Genomic DNA, 13,243 nt, shown 5'->3' with positions numbered 1-13,243 from the left:
TGATTCAGATATGCTTGATGAAGATGATCATGAAGTGTTAGATACGCCATAGGTTTCATGAAGTGTTAGATACGCCATAAGTTTCATGATTTTTTAAGGAGTTTATTTTTTACATTTTTATGGTTGGAATATTGTCATATTTTTTGTATTTTATTGTGATTATTGCAAAACAGTTGAGTTAATATTTCTATTTAGATATTTATACTTTTACTTGAAAAAAACTTAATAAATATTATAAAGATAATTTTATTTGTGGATTTGATTAACAAGTAGTAACATTAACACCATGTAATATTGTTTTATCGATATTTATGATAATATTTTTAAATTATAATTTATAATTTAATTTAATAATTATAAAAAAATATATAACTTTTAAAAAAGTGGGCTGGCCCGGCAAGCCTGTAGCCCACGTACTTATGGGTTGGGCCGATCGTTTTCTGGCCCACACCAAAAATGGGCTAGCCTGGCCTGACCCGTAAAATGTCAAAGCATGTATGGGTTAGCCCGGATGGGGTGGGCTAGCCCATATTGACAGCTCTAAAATTGAGACAGAGAGAGTAATATTTTTTGGACGGGCAATAAGAAAATAGTGTGAGCAGATTATTGAAAGTTTGATTAACTTTCTTATCTTTATCCTTTGTGGCAGACAAGTGAGTCCCCATTGTAATTTAATCATGCTTTTGCTTTCTTACTTTTTTGGAATAATACTATGCATCATATTTGGTCTTAATTATTCCTCTGTTTATTTCCAGAATTTTGAGCTCTATAGATCTAATAACAAAGCAAGCAGAGGATATATAGTTTCATCATCAACTAAAAAGGTTCGTCAACTCATCTAATAATTTGCTACTCTCATCTCTATTGAAGTAAAATTATGGAAAAGTAAAAATGATGTAAGAAAAATGAAAGAACTTTGGTGAGTTAGTTGGATCTCACAAAGAGAGAGGTAAACAAAATGCAGGAGAAAGAGAGAGGGCTAAATACTTACTCACACCACCGATTTACAACAAATCAATAGATGCACGACATTATCACTTTAATTGTGGTTAGTTAATGTATATTTTCACCTCATTAAATTATTACTTACTCATGATAAGTTGTATTAGTTTGATTAATATCCAGTGCGGGTGAATTCTTACCGGGTGAGAGGGAGGGGGTTGGAGAGTGCGGAGTGAATAGAAGCAGATCTTTTAGATTTTTTCTAAGATGACGAAAGATTCCCCTTACTAATGAAAATATATTACTATACGCTATAAAAAATAGAAAGGTTTGGTACCATTAGGTCTCGTTTCTGGATGAACCCCATTTTTACAAGTCATTTTCTTCAATTCAAATCGCAAGTGTACCTTTATCATCTTCCACTAATTAAGACCTCCTCTTAAGTTCGCATGAAAATAGTGAAATTATTGATTATTCTTAGCATTTCATTTTCTTCAATTCAAATCGCAAGTGTACCTTTATCATCTTCCACTAATTAAGACCTCCTCTTAAGTTCGCATGAAAATAGTGAAATTATTGATTATTCTTATCATTTCATCTTCTTTCAGGTCTTGAGAACTTGGAAAGGAAAAGTAGAATCATGGAAAAACGAAAAGATAATGAAGAAGCAAACAAGTCATTGGTATGTTACTTGATAGAGTGAACTGTAAAGTATTGAACTGTAGATATGTGGCTTTAAAAATTTGATATGTGTTACTTTGGCAGGTGTTATTTTCTGCTCTTCGCAAGGACATTGCCGATGTTCTGGATATCCTAGAGAGATTAGAGAATGAAGAAAATCAAAAAGCTCTTGACAAAGATCAAGTTGAAAAGCTAAAATTGGAGCTGGCATTTATTTGTACATATGTCCAGCTTTCTTATTCCGATTTGGAGCAGTTTGAAGTTATAATGAGTAGAAAAAGACAAGAGGTTGAGGATCTGCTTCAACCAATTTTGGATGATGATGGCAAAGACGTCGGGTGTAAATATGTCCTTACTAGCCTCGCCAGTAATATGGATGACTGTATCAGCTTGTATCATCGTTCTAAATCAGATGTCACCATGATGGATGAGCAATTGGACTTCCTCCTCTTGAATCTCTATCATCTATCCAAGCATCGTGCTGAAAAGATGTTTCCTGGAGTGACTCAATATGAGGTTCTTCAGAATGTATGTGGCAATGTAAGAGATTTCCATGGTTTGATAGTGAATGGTTGCATTAACCATAAGACGGTTGAGAATGTCTTACCTCTGTTTCAACTCATGGCTGAGAGAGTAGGACACTTCCTTTGGGAGGATCAGACTGATGAAGACTCTCGACTCTCCGAGCTAGCACATCTACTCTTGAAGATTGTTCCAACTGAACTGGAGGTTATGCACATATGTTATACAAATTTGAAAGCTTCAACTTCAGCAGAAGTTGGACGCTTCACTAAGAAGCTCCTGGAAACTTCTCCAGACATTCTCAGAGAATATCTGACTCATCTACAAGAGCATATGGTAACTGTTATTACCCCTAGCACTTCAGGGGCTCAAAACATTCATGTCATGATGGAATTCCTATTGATTATTCTTTCTGATATGCCCAAGGACTTTATTCATCATGACAAACTTTTTGATCTCTTGGCTCGTGTTGGAGCACTTACCAGGGAGGTAGCAACTCTTGTTCGCGACTTAGAAGAGAAATTAAGGAATAAAGAGAGTACCGACGAGACAAATCGTGCAACCCTAAAGTTGCTGGATATTGAACTCCTCAAGGAAGATCTCAAACATGTTTATCTGAAAGTCCCGGTTTCATCTCAATGTTGCTTCCCCATGAGTGATGGACCTCTCTTCATGCATCTACTACACATACATTTGAATGATTTGCTGGATTCCAATGCTTATTCAATTGCTTTGATAAAGGAAGAAATTGAGTTGGTGAGACAAGACCTAGAATTCATAAGATCGTTCTTTGTGAATGTTGAGCAAGGATTGTATAAAGATCTCTGGGAACGTGTTCTAGATGTAGCTTATGAGGCAAAAGATGTCATAGATTCAATTATTGTTCGAGATAATGGTCTCTTACATCTTATTTTCTCACTTCCCATTACCATAAAGAAGATGAAGCTTATCAAAGAAGAGGTCTCTGATTTACATGAGAACATTTCCAAGAACAGAGGTCTCATCGTTGTGAACTCTCCCAAGAAACCAGTTGAGAGCAAGTCATTGACAACTGATAAAATAATTGTAGGTTTTGAGGAGGAGACAAACCTGATACTTAGAGAGCTCACCAGAGGACCGGCAGATCTAGATGTCATTTCGATCACTGGTATGCCGGGTTCAGGCAAAACTACTTTGGCATTCAAAGTATACAATGATAAATCAATTTCTTGTCATTTCGACCTTCGCGCATGGTGCACAGTCGACCAAGAATATGACGAAAAGAATTTGTTGAATAAAATTTTTAATCAAGTTAATGGCTCGGATTCAAATTTGATTGAGAATATTGATGTTGCTGATAAGCTACGGAAACAACTGTATGGAAAGAGGTATCTTATTGTCTTAGATGATGTGTGGGATACTACTACGTGGGATGAGTTAACAAGACCTTTTCCTAATGGTATGAAAGGAAGTAGAATTATTTTGACTACTCGAGAAAAGGAAGTGGCTTTGCATGGAAAGCGCTATACTGATCCTCTTGAGCTTCGATTGCTAAGATCAGAAGAAAGTTGGGAGTTATTAGAGAAAAGGGCATTTGGAAACGAGAGTTGCCCTGATGAACTATTGGATGTTGGTAAAGAAATAGCCGAAAATTGTAAAGGGCTTCCTTTGGTGGCTGATCTGATTGCTGGAGTCATTGCTGGGAGGGAAAAGAAAAAGACTGTGTGGCTTGAAGTTCAAAATAATTTGAGTTCCTTTATTTGCCACATCACATCAAGCCATGCTTTCTTTACCTTGCAAGTTTTCTGAAGGACACTGCAATAACAATATATGCATTGAATGGTTTATGGCATGCTGAAGGACTTGTGGAACAGACAGAGATGAAGAGTGTGGAAGAAGTGATAAAGGTTTATGTGGATAACTTAATTTCCAGTAGCTTGGTAATTGCTTTCAACGAGATAGGTGATACCCCGACTTGCCAACTTCATGATCTAGTGCATGAATTTTGTTTGATAAAAGCAAGAGAGGAAAAGTTGTTTGACCAGATAAGTTCAAGTACACCATCTTTTTGTTCAGATTTGATGCCACGTCAAATTACCATTCATTATAACAGCGGGTTATTGGGGATTAACAATTTTGTCTTGTTTGATTCAAACAAGAAAAGGCATTCTGGTAAACACCTCTATTCTTTGACCATAGATGGAGACGAGCAGTTGGCCGATAGTGTTTCTGATACATTTCATCTAAGACATTTGAGGCTTCTTAGAGCCTTGGAACTGCCTACCTCTTTTATCACGGTGAAAGATTCTTTGCTGAATGAAATATGCATGTTGAATCATTTGAGGTTCTTATACATTAGGACAGAAGTTGAATCTCTGCCTTTATCTTCTCAAACCTCTGGAATCTAGAAACTCTAATGGTTGAAAACTATAGAACAATCTTGATACTATTACCGAGAATTTGGGATCTTGTAAAGTTGCGAGTGCTGGGCATGACTGCTTGCTCTTTCTTTGATTTGTATGCAGATGAATCAATACTGATAGCAGAGGACACAAAGTTAGAGAAGTTGAAAATATTAGGGCAACTCATTCTTTCCTATTCGAAAGATACAGAGGTTATTTTCAAAAGGTTTCCCAATCTTCAATTGCCTCAGTTTGAACTCAAGGAATCATGGGATTATTCAACAGAGCAATACTGGTTCCCGAAATTGGATTGCCTAACTGAACTAGAAGACCTCAATGTAGGTTTTGAAAGTTCAAACACAAATGACAGTGGGTCCTCTGCAGCCATAAATCGGCCATGGAATTTTTACTTCCCTTTGAATCTGAAAAAATTGCGTCTGGTTGACTTTCCTCTGACATCCAATTCACTATCAACAATAGCGAGACTGTCCAACCTTGAAGAGTTGTACCTTGGTCATACAATCATCCATGGGGAAGAATGGAACATGGGGGAGGAAGACACCTTTGAGAATCTCAAATATTTGAAGTTGCATGAAATGACACTTTCCAAGTGGGAGGTTGGAGAGGAATCCTTTCCCTCCCTTGAGAAATTAAAACTGCAGGGATGTCATGAGCTTGAGGAGATTCCACCTATTTTCGGGGATATTAGTTCATTGAAAATTATCAAACTTGTAGAGAGCCCTCAACTTGAAGATTCTGCTATGAAAATTAAGGAATATGCTGAAGATATGAGGGGAGGAGACGAGCTTCAAAGTCGTTGGCTGGAAGAATATCCTGTTATTTAAGTAGCTTTTAAGCATTATGGTTGAAAAGTAGATTGTATTTAGAAAACTTTTAAGTTTTTAACAAAAAATATAGGATTAAACATTAATCTTGTACACCAAAATACTATTCTTATCACTGCTTTCTTTACTATTTTGGCAGATAGATTCATTGATTTATGCTTTTGCTTTTCTGACAATAGCAGAATTTTCTTACTTTTCTGCCACTAGGTATCTCTTTATTTTTTTCTTTGCATTCACACACACAATAATTTTCTTGCTTATAAGCCTTCTGCGGAGGATTTGACGTTTACAAGTTTCTATGGCAACCTCACGTTAACATCAATAATAATTAGATTCACAATCACATATTTATAATTATTAAGTCGATAACTTAATACACATATGTATAGGATTTTGACAAAAGTTGAGGGATTCACGTGAATTCATAGATTACGCTGTGGAGCTGCCTATGGCTGTCCAAACCTCCTTTGTGTTAAACTTGGTCTGAAGTCCCATCTTATGTGCTCAAAGCACGATCGTTCAACCTCAATCAAGGTACTGATTTAAAACGACATTGATACTATTGTCACAAACCCAACGAACTTTCATCTCAAAAGCTAGCCCGTGAAGTGAAGAGGTTATAGAGAGCTTATAAGCACTCATGACTTCCTCTCCTCAGGACATTCAACCAAATTAGACTGAAATCCCACACTGAACGAAAATAAGTGTTTGTTTATAAAACTGACTCGTACTAGAACACTGAAATACCTTCTACTAAACGTTCAACAAATGGGATTTCCAGCACTCAAATGAATGAAAGGTTCACATTAAACTTCAAAGAGAATTACAACAATACATGACCACAAGTACATTGACAGCACCATTTAACAGAAGAACAAGTTAGACACTTGAGGCTTCTTAGAGCCTTGGAACTGTATACCTCTTTTATCAAGGTGAAAGATTCTTTGCTGAGTGAAATATGCATGTTGAATCATTTGAAGTACTTAAGAATTGGGACAGAAGTTAAATATCTGCCTTTGTCTTTCTCAAACCTGTGGAATCTAGAAATCTTGTTGGTGGATAATGAAGAATCAACCTTGATACTATTATCGAGAATTTGGGATCTTGTAAAGTTGCGAGTGCTATCCGTGAGTGCTTGTTCTTTGTTTGATTTGGATGCAGATGAATCAAGACTGATAGCAGAGGACACAAAGTTAGAGAACTTGAGATATTTAGAGGAACTCGTGCTTTCCTATTCGAAAGACACAGAGCATATATTCGAAAGGCTTCCCAAACTTCAAGCACTTTCTTTTGATCTCAAGGAATCATGGGATTATTCAACAGAGCAATATTGGTTCCCGAAATTGGATTTCCTAACTGAACTAGAAGACATTGATGTACATTTTGAAAGTTCAAACACAAATGACAGTGGGTCCTCTGTAGTCACAAATCGGCCATGGCATTTTCACTTCCCTTCGAGTTTGAAACGTTTGCAGTTGTATGACTTTCCTCTGACATCTGATTCATTAAAGAGTTGTTCCTTTATTATACAATCATCCATGGGGAAGAATGGAACATGGGAGAGGAAGACACCTTTGAGAATCTCAAATGTCTGACGTTGAGCAAAGTGACTCTTGCCAAGTGGGAGGTTGGAGAGGAATCCTTTCCTGTGCTTGAGAAATTACAACTGAAGGGATGTTGTAAGCTTGAGGAGATTCCGCCTAGTTTTGGGGATATTGGTTCATTAAAAATTATTAAACTTGTAGAGAGCCCTCAACTTGAAGATTCTGCTATGAAGATTAAGGAATATGCTGAAGATATGAGGGGAGGGGACGAGCTTCAAATCATTATTTAAGTAGCTCTTAAGCATTATGTGTGGCCTTAAGATACAAAATGTGATAGATATGTTTGAAGAATTGTTATTCGAAAGTTCATAATCTGAAGCATAAATAATAAAAGTTTCTTTCTTTCCCACAAATTTTATGTGTCCCCGTCAAAAATCAGAACCCTTTCCTGCTGCCCCCAGCTCCTCCGCCATGCTCAGTTCACCTCCTAGTAGGATTACAGACTCTGTGATATGAGGGACAAGAAGGAAGTCAAAAAAAAGGTTGGTAACCACTGTACCATATGTAAGTTATCCTATACCTCAGTTTTTTTAAGTTTTTGTAAATCTTTCAAGAAATACCATCATCACAAACATGTGAAAACTCTCAGGTAATAAAGTTGCCGAGAAATGCCAATGCAGCAAGCAGTGAGATCGTTGCGTTCAAAGAGTTGGAATTGTGTTGCAGCATGGTGGAATTCACGTGCACCAAGAATCAGCCATCGATAAAACATTTGGAGTTGAAGGCTGCTGTATGTTATGATCAAGATGTTCAAATAGGTTCTTCTATACAACATTCTTCATCCTAGTTAATTCTTTTGAATTTTGGATAGACTCTCATTTTAATCACTAATATTCTTCTAACCGTGGCTTCTTTTCTGAAGGAGACAACTTTAAGTCCATTAAGTATAGGATTGATGAGCTTTGGTAGAAAAACTCGAAAAAATAACTTTTTCTGTCCTATGTGGAGGGCGATTTCAAGATCAATGTAGAAGTATAGTAGAAGCCTAATGCATATGATTAGTGTTCTGAGAAATGCTATTCTGTCCTTTGTTGTGTTGTTTGGGAAGTGTCAATTGTTAGCATGATGGACAACTAAATGATTGTATATATTAATGTAATTATATAGTGATATAAATTAGCATGATCATATACATTTGTTGTAGAATCAAAGGAATAAATATTGTGATAGAATAGCTGATTTGGAGGGATAGCAAGGCAGATTTAGAGGGATTGAATAGCAGATTTGTAGAGATAGAATAGTTGATCTTTAGGGATAGGAATGGCGGATCTTTAGGGATGTGTAATCTTTCTTTTCTCTATATAATGGAAAGACTCTCACTTTGAGAGGCATTCAGTAGAAAATTGACATGGTATTAGAGCCTTCTCTTGGCTGAGTCATATGTGGTTCCTTCTAAAAAAAAATTGAAAATCTTGGTTTTTGGTTGACTGTTCATCGACAATCAGTCCTACCACATGGGAATTTTGTTCTTGGTCATTCTAGTTGCTTGTCTTAGTAGTTTTCATAGCTATTCAAAAGCATGAATTCACATCACTTTGAATCCTTCAGTGTTCGTTTTACTGAAAAAAATTATTCCTCTTGGGAGTTTCAGTTTCAGTTGTTTGTCACCGGCAAAGAACTATGGGGCCATATAGATGGAAGCGATCCTGCTCCTACTGATGCAACAAAGCTAGGTGAATGGAGGATTAAAGATGCTCGGGTGATGACATGGATTCTAGGGTCAATTGACCCTCTTATTGTTCTTAATCTCAGGCCATACAAGACAGCTAAGGCCATGTGGGATTACTTGCAAAAGGTTTACAACCAAGATAATAGCACAAGACGCTTTCAGTTAGAGTATGAAATTGCTAATTACTCTTAAGGAGGTCTTTCTGTTCAGGATTATTTTTCTGGATTTCAAAACTTATGGCCTGAATTTACAGATATTGTCTATGCGAAAATACCTACTGAATCTCTTTCAGTGATTCAGGCAGTTCATGAGCAAAGCAAGCGAGACCAATTTTTGATGAAATTACGCTCCAACTTTGAGAGTGTTCGCTCTAACTTGATGAATCGTGACCCATCTCCCTTTTTGGATGTTTGCTTTAGGGAATTACTTCGTGAAGAGCAATGTATTGTCACACAAAATGCTTTCAAGAAAGAAAATAATGTCACTGTTGCATTTGCTGCTCAAGGTAAAGGAAAGGGTAGGGATATGAGTAGAACTCAATGCTACAGTTGCAAGGAATATGGTCATATTGCTAGCAATTGTAGCAAGAATTCTGTAATTATTGTAAACAACAAGGACACATTATCAAAGAGTGTACCACGCGCCCTCAAAATCGTAGGATCAATGTTTTTCAAGCTGGGATAAATGGTTCCACTAATGATAACTCATCTTCAAGACAAGTTCTTACTCCTTAAATGGTACAACAAATGATTGTGTCAGCATTTACAGCATTGGGATTACAAGGTAATGATGTTACATCTAATTTTTGGATTGTTGGTTCAGGTGCTTCCAATCACATGACCAACTCAATGAGCATCCTAAAAAATGTTCGTAAGTATCAAGGTCCATCACAAATACAGATTGCCAATGGTAGTAATTTACCCATTACCAAGGTTAGGGACATTGCTCCAACTTTCAAGAATGTTTTTGTTTCATCAAAGCTCTCAACTAGTCTTATTTCAGTTGGACAATTGGTAGATAACAATTGTGATGTGAATTTTTCTCGTAATGGTTGTCTTGTGCAGGATCAGGTGTCGGGGATGATAATCGCGAAGGGGCCTAAAGTTGGACAATTGTTTCCTATACACTTTTCCATTCCTCCTATTCTATCTTTTGCTTGTACTTCTACTGCTAGTAAGACTGAGGTTTGGCATAAGCGTCTAGGACATCCAAATTCTGTTGTGTTGTCTCATTTATCAAATTCTGGTTTATTGGGAAATAAAAATCAATTTTCAGTTGCTTCCATTGATTGTTCTACTTGTAAATTAGGCAAAAGTAAAACTCTTCCGTTATCATAATTTTGGTAGTCGTGCTATAAAATGTTTTGATGTAATTCATAGTGATGTTTGGAGAATTTCACCAATTATTTCTCATTCTCATTTCAAATTACTTTGTGACATTCATAGATGATTATAGTCGGTTTACATGGGTGTATTTTCTTTTGATCCAAATCTGAGGTATTTTCGATGTTCAAGACATTTTTGGCTTACATTGAGACTCAATTTTCTACATGCATCAAATTATTAAGATCTAATTCTGGTGGAGAAAATATGTCTTATGAATTCAAAAAATTCTTGCTTGACAAAGGAATTGTCTCACAACACTCTTGCCTATATACACCACAACAAAATGGAGTTGCTGAACGAAAAAATCATCATCTTTTAGATGTCACTCGTACTTTATTGATTGAGTCCTCTGTACCAGCTAAATATTGGGTGGAAGCTTTGTCTACTACTGTCTATTTAATTAATAGATTGCCATCTAAAGTGCTAAATTTTGAGTCTCCATATTTTCGTCTTTATCACCAAAATCCTAACTATAGTGATTTTCATACATTTGGTTGTGTTTGTTTTGTGCATTTGCCTCCTTCGCAGCGCAATAAACTTTCTGTACAGTCTACTAAATGTGCTTTTATGGGTTATAGTACTTCACAAAAAGGTTTTATTTGCTATGATCCATGTTCTCATAAATTTCGTATTTCTAGAAATGTTGTTTTCCTTGAGAATCAATATTTCTTTCCTACGATTGTAGATCCATCTTATGTTTCTCCTCTTCTTCCTACATTTGAGGATTTATCATCTTCTTTTAAGAGGTTCAAACCTGGATTTGTGTATGAACGACGTCGGCCAATTTTATCCTATCCCGACACTGATCCGCCACCTGAAACTGTACCACAACTAGAATCTGAGAATTCTTCAAGATCTGGTTCTCTTGAGCCTACTCGGCAATCTACCAGAGTATCTCGTACTCCCAATTGGTATGGCTTTTCCTCTACTTTATCCAACATATCTGTTCCATCTTGTTACTCACAAGCTTCCAAGCATGAATGTTGGCAGAAAGCAATAGAGGAAGAACTTTTGGCTCTTAAAGAAAATGACACATGGGACATTGTTTCATGTCCTTCAAATGTCCGCCCTATTGGATGTAAATGGGTTTATTCAATCAAACATCATTCTGATGGATCTCTTGATCGGTACAAAGCTCAGGTCTTTGTATCAAATGGATGTCAAAAATGCTTTTCTCCATGGTGATCTTAAAGAAGATATTTATATGAAACCTCCACCTGGTTTATTCTCATCGCCTACATCAGATGTATGCAAGTTGAAGCGGTCTTTGTATGGATTAAAACAAGCTCCAAGAGCTTGGTTTGATAAGTTTCGGTCTACTTTGCTACAATTTTCTTTTGAGCAGAGCAAATATGATTCATCTTTGTTTCTTCGGAAAACATCAACAGGTTGTGTTCTTCTTTTGGTGTATGTAGATGACATTATTATCACAGGAACTGATTCTTCACTAATCACTTGCCTCCAACAGCAGCTTAAAGATTCTTTTCATATGACAGATCTTGGTACTCTTACTTATTTTTTGGGTTTGGAAGTTCATAATGTTGCTTCAGGTGTATTTCTAAACCAACACAAATATACTCAGGATCTGATTTCTTTGGCTAGTCTTCAAGATTCATCCTCCGTAGATACTCCACTGGAATTGAATGTGAAGTATCGATGTGGGGAAGGCGATCTTCTTCCTGATCCAACTATATTTCGACAATTAGTTGGGAGTCTAAATTACCTTACTATTACTCGGCCTGATATCTCTTTTGCAGTTCAACAAGTTAGTCAATTTATGCAAGCTCCCCGTCATCTCCACTTGGTGGTTGTTTGTCGCATCATTCAGTATCTTCTAGGAACATCTACTCGTGGATTGTTCTTTCCAAGTGGTTCTCCTATTCGCCTTAATGCTTTTAGTGATTCTGATTGGGTGGGATGTCCTGATACTCGTCGTTCAGTCTCTGGTTGGTGCATATTTCTTGGAGAGTCATTGATATCTTGGAAAAGTAAAAAGCAAGATCGTGTGTCAAATCCTTCAACAAAGGCTGAATATCGATCCATGTCTACTGCTTTCTCTGAGGTTGTATGGCTTTGTGGATTACTTGCTGAGATTGGATTTCCTCAATCTCATCCTACTCCTCTCCACGCTGACAATACAAGTGCTATTCAGATTGCTACTAATCCAGTTTTTCATGAGAGGACCAAACACATCGAAGTGGATTGTCATTATATAAGAGAAGTTGTAGATAAAGGAGTCATTACTCTTCCACATGTGTCCAGCGATCTTCAAATAGCTGATGCGTTTACAAAATCCCTGGCACAGCAACGTCATCAGTTTCTAGTAGGCAAATTGATGCTTCTTGATCCAATTTTTATACTTCCCAGTCATTTTCATTTAGTTCTTACTGTTAGCATGATAGATAACTAAATGATTGTATATATTAATGTAATTATATAGTGATATAAATTAGCATGATCATATACATTTGTTGTAGAATCAAAGGAATAAATATTGTGATAGAATTGTTGTTTTGGAGGGATAGAAAGGCAGATTTAGAGGGATTGAATAGCAGATTTGTAGAGATGGAATAGCTGATCTTTAGGGATAGGAATGGCGGATCTTTAGGGATGTGTAATCTTTATTTTCTCTATATAATGGAAAGACTCACTTTGAGAGGCATTCAGCAGAAAATTGACATCAATAAGTATCACGTGAATAAGTATTGCTATTGTTCAACACTCTGCTATGATGGAAAAGAAAACAAAAGGTTCTATATGAAAGTTATCTTATATCTCTGTTTTTGTAAATCTCTCAAGAAATACCATCATCACAAACATGTGAAAACTCTTCAGGCAATGAAGTTATCGAGAAGTAGGATATTCACGTGCAGGGGCGGACCTAGGTAGAGCCCAGGGGGTTCACCCGAACCCCCTCGTCAAAAAATTACACTGTATATATAACATCAAATTCTGATTTTATGTGTATATATATTAAAATGAACCCCCTAAAAACAAAGGACAGACTTGGCTAAATGGATAAGTGGTTCATGTAGTGCCCCTATGTCACGGGTTCAAGTCCCAATGGCAACATTTTTTCCCTTTTTTAATATTAGCTTTGGAAAATGGAACTTTTGGGTTTAGACCTTCTTCTTCTTTTTCATTATTTTTTCCTTTTATTCCATTTCTTCTTTTTAATTTATTTTTGTTTAAATTTATTAGACACATTCTTTTT

At 36.4% G+C, this 13,243-nt stretch overlaps 2 protein-coding genes across 2 annotated transcripts; both read left to right on the top strand.

Moving 5' to 3' along the window:
- The first annotated feature begins 685 nt into the window (after positions 1-685).
- On the top strand, positions 686-3,956 carry LOC107058010 (putative late blight resistance protein homolog R1B-17). Its single transcript, XM_015303248.1, has 3 exons — positions 686-824; positions 1,551-1,624; positions 1,708-3,956. Exons 2-3 carry the CDS (start codon positions 1,583-1,585, stop codon positions 3,931-3,933), a joined length of 2,268 nt encoding a protein of 755 aa, XP_015158734.1. The 5' UTR covers positions 686-824; positions 1,551-1,582; the 3' UTR covers positions 3,934-3,956.
- Positions 3,935-5,424, top strand: LOC102583364 (putative late blight resistance protein homolog R1B-8). The gene is made up of 2 exons (XM_015303249.1): positions 3,935-4,296; positions 4,650-5,424. The coding sequence occupies exons 1-2, from the start codon at positions 4,005-4,007 to the stop codon at positions 5,369-5,371; spliced, it is 1,014 nt and encodes a 337-aa protein (XP_015158735.1). The 5' UTR covers positions 3,935-4,004; the 3' UTR covers positions 5,372-5,424.
- Positions 5,425-13,243: the final 7,819 nt, after the last annotated feature.

This window comes from Solanum tuberosum, unplaced genomic scaffold (assembly GCF_000226075.1).
Source record: "Solanum tuberosum cultivar DM 1-3 516 R44 unplaced genomic scaffold, SolTub_3.0 scf00411, whole genome shotgun sequence".
Lineage (NCBI taxonomy): Eukaryota > Viridiplantae > Streptophyta > Magnoliopsida > Solanales > Solanaceae > Solanum > Solanum tuberosum.
Note: the sequence above shows the minus strand (reverse complement) of the source record. Positions and strands in the feature narration are given on the sequence as shown.

Coding starts and splice junctions, on each gene's coding strand:
- LOC107058010 (XM_015303248.1), top strand. CDS start 1,583: ATGGAAAAACGAAAAGATAATGAAGAAGCAAACAAGTCATTG. Junction 1,625..1,707: donor AAGAAGCAAACAAGTCATTG/GTATGTTACTTG, acceptor TTACTTTGGCAG/GTGTTATTTTCTGCTCTTCG.
- LOC102583364 (XM_015303249.1), top strand. CDS start 4,005: ATGAAGAGTGTGGAAGAAGTGATAAAGGTTTATGTGGATAACTTAATT. Junction 4,297..4,649: donor AAACAAGAAAAGGCATTCTG/GTAAACACCTCT, acceptor ATTTGTATGCAG/ATGAATCAATACTGATAGCA.